The sequence below is a fragment of the Lolium perenne genome, chromosome 3 (assembly GCF_019359855.2).
Source record: "Lolium perenne isolate Kyuss_39 chromosome 3, Kyuss_2.0, whole genome shotgun sequence".
Taxonomy (NCBI): Eukaryota; Viridiplantae; Streptophyta; class Magnoliopsida; order Poales; family Poaceae; genus Lolium; species Lolium perenne.
Window position 1 is genome coordinate 208,340,519 of NC_067246.2, and position 6,592 is coordinate 208,347,110.

Here is a 6,592-nt window from a genome sequence, read left to right on the forward strand (position 1 = left end):
TCTTGCAAGAACTTTAGCAGCATTTGATGCAAATGTTAAGATAATTTTTTTGCATTTGAACATTGGAAGGACTTGCTCATTATGGGTGCGCTATCGTCGGATCCACCATAGATACCAGCACCCAATAGCAATAACCTCTTGTCTCCTGAACAAAATTTCCAGGACCGCAGAACCTGATCGATCGTCTCCAGTCACTTCTTCCATGATTTATGTGATACCAAGGGACTCCCAAAGCGTGACATCGGTAGGACATTTGAAACATAGATGTAGAACATCTTCTACTGCTTGGTTACATATATGACAACCTCCATCAATACCCACATGACGATTTGCAAAAAAAAGAGCTACATGTAGCTCGGACTACAAAAGTTCACTCTCACGAAACTGCTCACATGGAAACATTGCAAAATTTGAAAATAGGATTTTAAAGTTTCAAAAAAATCTAAAAAAAAATCTAGATGTATTTAATGATGGGATCTACCAGTCTGTAAAATTTAAACTCGAGATACCTTATATTCTGGGCTGCAGAAAAACGAAAAAATCTGACAGATTTTGTTTGAAATCTGACACTGTTCACTAATATATCTTCACATATTTTTCCAGGCGACGAGGCATCGCTGTTCAAAGCGAACTGCGCGGTCCAGTCCAGAGGCCACCAAACAAAAACAGCGCCAACGCTTTGAGGCCCAGGCCCATCTTACTCCTCTAGACGGCACGCACACCGGAACGAAGAAGCCGCAGCCGCGCCGCGCACACAGCACCTTGCTCCAGCCTCCCCGCCGCCCGCCGCCCGCCGTCCCTGAGCAATGGAGTCGAAGAAGCCGCTGCGCTCCGCCTTCGTCGACGACTACGTGGTAAAGCCCCCATCCCTTCCTTGGCTATCCCACTCGCTACCTCCGCTGATTTCGTCTAACCTCCCCCGCCTCCCCTCGCCGTCTGCGCCCAGGTACCCGGCGACGTCATCCTGGACCTCGCCGATATGACCAACCAGACCATCAAGCTCGGCGCCGGCCTGCGCCAGGTAAAAACATCCGCTGTTGTGAAGCGGGGACGGCTGTTCCGCTTGAGATTTAGGGATTAGGGTTTAACTGGGGTTCATTTGGGTCACGAGGCTTACGATTTATGCGCCGCGGCTCGCAGGATTGTGATACCATCCAGGTGACCAGTGCTGGGAGGCTTCGGCTGTCCAAGCCCAACAAGTACTGGGTGGAGAACTCCCAGAAGAGGGTGAGTCCTCTGGTTTGCCCTCATAGATGCTTTAACATCGTAGACATTGTTACTCTGTTTGGAGATCCTATATGTGAATTTTACCTTGCTTGAAAGAAATCCTTTTGCGATTTCTAGACCATTGCTATGATCAGAATGTGAAACTCTTGATCTGGTATGCGCACTTTGCGTATTGTAGCTGCCACGAGCTTTGTTTTCATGCAGCCATTTTTTTTCACACTTCATGGTTGAACTGAAGGATACTTCTGTTGCTATTCCTATGTGCGATCCTTTGCTACCGGTATTATTAAACTAGCACGTAAGCTTAAAGTAATACTATTGTCGACTGGCTACGTTGATGCAATTATATTTCTGATTGCTTGAATATATGTTGGTTTCTCTTCAGCTCTTCCAAGCACAACTAACCAGTTTGATGAACTTCAAATCGTTACCTTCATATATCTGCCTCATGCAATGTTTGTTACATTTTGGCAGTATATACCTTCGGTGGAAGATACAGTTCTTGGAATTGTAGTTGACACCAAACCAGATGTAAGTCTACATTCACCTTTACAAGTACTATCTAGCTTACCTTTAGTCATATGATATCTCTTATAACCATCTTTATGTAGTTCTGATGATATCTCCCCTGTTTGTCCAGTTGAATTATATATTTGAACTCAAAATGAGCGATCACAAATTTCACCATAGAGGACTAATTAAAAGCTTAATTTTAAATTTTAGATTAATGAATGTGTTCTGCACCTATATGATGTGTTCTGCACCTATATGATGTGTTCTTAAGGATTCTTTCCTTTTTGCTGAGCTGAATTTGTTTATTCCAGAACTTCTTGGTGGACATAAAGGGGCCCAGTGTCGCCTTTTTACCAGTTCTTTCATTTGAAGGTGGTACCAGGAGGAACATACCGAAGTTTGAGGTATGCATTGGGTCATCAATGGTTGTCAAATATTTGGGATCCCATTATAGGTTGTTTTGATGAAGCAGACAGTGGTGTTTGGCAATTATTGTTCATCAAAGAAGGAACCATTATTATTAGTTATCCACCATTTTTTTCTGTTAGGCATTGAATATACAATTATCTTGCTTTGAGTAGCTTTTCAGCATATCATTTGTTTATTGACCCTGTTGATGAAATTTACATGATTTCATGAATCTAATACCTTAGTAGATACTAAATATTTAGTGTTCTTTACAGTTTTTGTCTATCTTGTATGGAGTGAATACATTTTTTATTGGCTCTATGCAAACTATAGTGTTATCATTAAGTTTCTGAAAGTGTTGAATTTTTGTTTGTGACACATTTTCACCATTTTGATCTGTCAATTCACTAGTTTTGTTGACTCTGATCCATCCTCAGTCGTTTTACTGAAATAGTCAGTAGACCCTGTACTAAATTGCGTTTGTATTGTAATGAATTTGTCAAATTCTGGAGCTGGGTGTTATTCTGAAGTTAGAGAGTATAGTAAATGTGTTCTCAGCTTGGCATGATTCCAACAGTTTGCAGTGTCAGCGCCTAATATTCAGTTTCCTTCCTTTAGCTTGATGTATGGTTATTATTTGGACTTACTGTGTGTTTTCTCCTGCAGATTGGTACATTAATATATGCCCGAGTAGTGAAGGCAAATAGCATCATGAATCCAGAGCTTTCATGCATGGATGGTAACTTTTTAAGTTTATAATGCAGTGTCCTTGTGTGTTTTAGAAATGAGAAGTTCAAAAATATATCATATTGTGAATTGTCACTAACACATTGGCTGTGAGATCATGTTTCCTTGGGAATCTTTGCTCATTATGGAGTATCTTTTGCAGCAATTGGCAAAGCCGCTGAATTCGGTCAACTGAAAAATGGTTACACATTTGAAACATCAACTGGCTTGGCAAGAATGTGAGAAGAATGCATGCCATAAATTTTCAGTAATGTAGTAGTGTTAATTTCTCCTTTCCGTACTTATGTTGGTTGCTTATAGGCTCTTAAGCTCCCCAACATGTCCACTTCTAGAAGCCCTTGGGAAGAAATTATCATTTGAGATAGCTGTTGGACTGAACGGTCGAGTATGGGTATGCTTCTGATCTGTACCATTAGTTCATTTATATTTTCTTCATTACTTGGAAAATACTAATGCATGTTGCGCTTGCTATTTTTCAAATACTCTATTTATATCCTGCAGGTGAATGCTCCGTCGCCAAGTAATATCATTCTTGTATCAGAAGCAATTAAACAGTCGGAATCTTTTAACCGCATACAACAAAGAAGTATGGTGGAAAAACTCCTGGCTAAGCTGGCATGATGGTACGTCAGCACATTTTGGTTCAAACTTAAAGTAGAAAGATAACTCCATGATGCATGTTCCCTACTTGTAATGTGGTGTGGCACGCCATTCTCGTTGGTAGTATGTATTGGCAAAATTTTACTAACCGGTTCTTTCTATAGTTGAAAAGTGTGCCGTAAAGTGCTAAATGCTTTAACTACTGCAGTTCATACTGAGCCTTCTGTGTTTGCTTTCTCCACAAAGTCAATAATGCATCTTTCTATTGCTTGATTTCCCAGTTGTTGTTATGATGCATCCGCTAACTGCGTGTGGTGAACATCAGGACGATTCTGCAACCGAAAAGATGGGTAGTCATTATCATGTACCTTAGCAGGGAATAGTAGTTGTAATCGGTGCATTGAAGGAGTTGGCTGTTTTTGATGATGTAGGGCCAAAGTAACCGGTAGACTGGTAAACATTGGAAACCTGAGTGTGCACTTTGTACTTTCGGATACATGGTTAGTTGGCTTTGTAAAATGTTTGCTGCTCAGGGGAAAGATGGCGATACTTGTATTATATTTCGGATCCGTAGCGTGTGAAACTGTTACACTGAGCACTGCAAGCAAAGATGAGCTGAACTCCTGCTAAATGAGATGACGCGGTGTTTTACATTATTGACACGACAACGTAGTAGAATTGGCTTGTGCTGATCTGGCAATGGACTCTGGATGATACTTGTATCTGACAGCAGGGAGAGCTTCGCTTTAGTTCTCGACGCCACGTTTCCTGGCTTTGTCCGGCGGCGTCTATTCGTGGCAACAGGTGTGGAAAATATTCAGGCATCAGCCTTTAGAGCTGTTTTTATGGGGTCTTTTTTGCAACCTTGCTGATATGCTAGCGTCATCATTTGCTTTCTTGTAGGAGTAAGGGCATGTACAATGGTAGAGAAGGCATGACTTCCCTTATCTCGCCACATCAGCTAGAGAATATAATTCATACAATGCATTATCTCTTACATCCATCTCTAGCAATTAATATGAATAATTAAATTTTGGTAGGAAATTTGTTGTAAGGGAAGACATATGTGATACAATGGAGAAAATAGTCTTCCCTTATTTCTTAAGAGATGATCCCTTAGCTAAGGGAAGACAACCTTCTCTCTCTTCGTTCTCTCTCCTCCAACTAAGATGTGGCATCTTTAAGAAAAGGCTGACATCATCCCATTGTACATGCCCTAAGATTGTCCAAACTTATTGATATTCTCCTGGATATGTAATTCAGTAATAATACAGTAATTTGCTGCGGTGGCGGGAGGCTGCTTGTCTCCTCAGGACGTGGTGAGGGCATCTCGATATGTAGTTCAATAATAATATAGTAATTTGATGTTAAGTTGCTATTTTTTGTGTAAAAATATGGTTAAATTTAGAAGTATTTGATATTCAAAAAAGGAAAAAAAAATTACACGTATGCTGATGTAGGGAGTAGTATGTAGCGTGTCGCGTGTCATGCTTGTAATGGCATCTTGATCGCACAAATCCCAGAGCGGACCCGTGAAACCCAATTCTAACACCATAAACCCTGAATTTATCAGACGTAACCTCCTTTCACGGAAGAAGCAGAACCCTAGCCGCTGTCCTCCTTGGGAATTGATGGGTCATCGCTTCCTCTGCTTGCCACTCCGGTGGCTGGATAGGTGGGGATCTCGGATCCGGTGGCTCGAGGAGGTGGGGATCTCGGACCCACGCTTGGCGCTGTAGAAAGATTGCTAAAGTTAGAGTTGACATCGTTATTATGGTGACCACAGGACAAGAATAAGGTATATATGTCTGCTGCTCCACCTCGTTGGCAGGGCGTCGGTTCCATGAAGTGGTGGATCTCGTCCAATCTAAGTGTGTGATAGATTTGGTGTTACAAGATTCGAAACAATTCAATGTTCAACGGTGATGACTTTATGTTAGCGAGAGAAAATATGGGTGTCGAGATATTCTGTCCTTTGCAGGGGCACAAGTGTTAAGCATTTGAATGTCGAACTATCAGATAGTTACGACCATCATCAACACCCAGGAGGACTGCTCCGTTACCTGTTTGACAATATTGTCCCTTTTCTGATTTCAAGAGCTATTCAGCAAAGATTCATGGACGGGTACAAGGTGACTACAGTGGTATCACAACTATTAATCAGTATTATCAGGTACAATGAAGTGGTGCTCTGGCCATTTTTCTTGTCTGCAACAGGTAATTTGATTCACTTCCTTCCTTGGGATCCAGGCCAACCATTGTACACCATGAGTATCAAGTTGAGCACGTTGGAACATAGGTTGGTTGTAATATTAGGTACTGCTAGTGGAGTTGCTTGTTTGCAAGGAAAATCAGTACATGAGCTATTTTTCTGTACTGTTGAGGTTGATACAACCATAAAGGACACTAGGACATTAGCAGAGCTACAACCTTGGCCTTCCTGGGAACTATACATACTTATTGTGCACTGCAATTATGGAAGGGGGTATTTCCAGTGGAACAATGAAATGCAAAAGTATACCATTTTCAGTGGATTCTGTACCTTGCTCAATGGGAGAGCTGAAACACAACGGTGTTATTCATGTACGGTCCTAACTGCTGATGTTTCTAAAGGTTGGAATTCTTGTCACATTCTACGAGGAACGGCAGTGTTGCTTGTTCCATATGGAAATCCGACATTGAAGGGACCAATGGAGCAATGGGATCCCGGCATTGGATGGATACATGATATTTGCACTCAGTATTCCCATGTTTATTGTCTCTTCATATCTACTGCAGTAACAGGAGAGCTAGCACACACGGAATTTTATCAGGATGCATTTCAGTTGTACACAAGGAACAATGCTCTTCTACATGGTCATACACATCTCCAGGCTGCAGGTTCAGTTCTGAACATAATTGCACATATCTTGGTACCTTTCTGGATAGGTACAAGTGTGAGGATTAATAACAACCAGTGCAAATGGGGATGCAGAGCACAATGCTTATTGGTTGAACTTGTAGTGGGTGCTATGAGCAGCCAAATTGATCTTACTGGCAAGCTCATGGCAAATTGGTGGTCTGATACTCAATGTGTTCAACTAGCCACTGGAATTCT

The 6,592-nt window shown here is 41.5% G+C and overlaps 1 protein-coding gene across 2 annotated transcripts; it reads left to right on the forward strand.

Moving 5' to 3' along the window:
• Positions 1-697: 697 nt before the first annotated feature.
• On the forward strand, positions 698-4,053 carry LOC127343193 (uncharacterized). 2 transcript variants are annotated; one of them, XM_051369312.2, is made up of 10 exons: positions 698-854; positions 947-1,021; positions 1,141-1,227; positions 1,702-1,758; positions 2,052-2,144; positions 2,815-2,887; positions 3,038-3,113; positions 3,196-3,286; positions 3,397-3,518; positions 3,777-4,053. In XM_051369312.2, the coding sequence occupies exons 1-9, from the start codon at positions 807-809 to the stop codon at positions 3,514-3,516; spliced, it is 720 nt and encodes a 239-aa protein (XP_051225272.1). In that variant the 5' UTR covers positions 698-806; the 3' UTR covers positions 3,517-3,518; positions 3,777-4,053. The 2 variants fall into 2 exon arrangements, with proteins under 2 accessions (XP_051225272.1, XP_071684409.1); XM_071828308.1 differs by having other exon boundaries at positions 3,821-4,053.
• Positions 4,054-6,592: the final 2,539 nt, after the last annotated feature.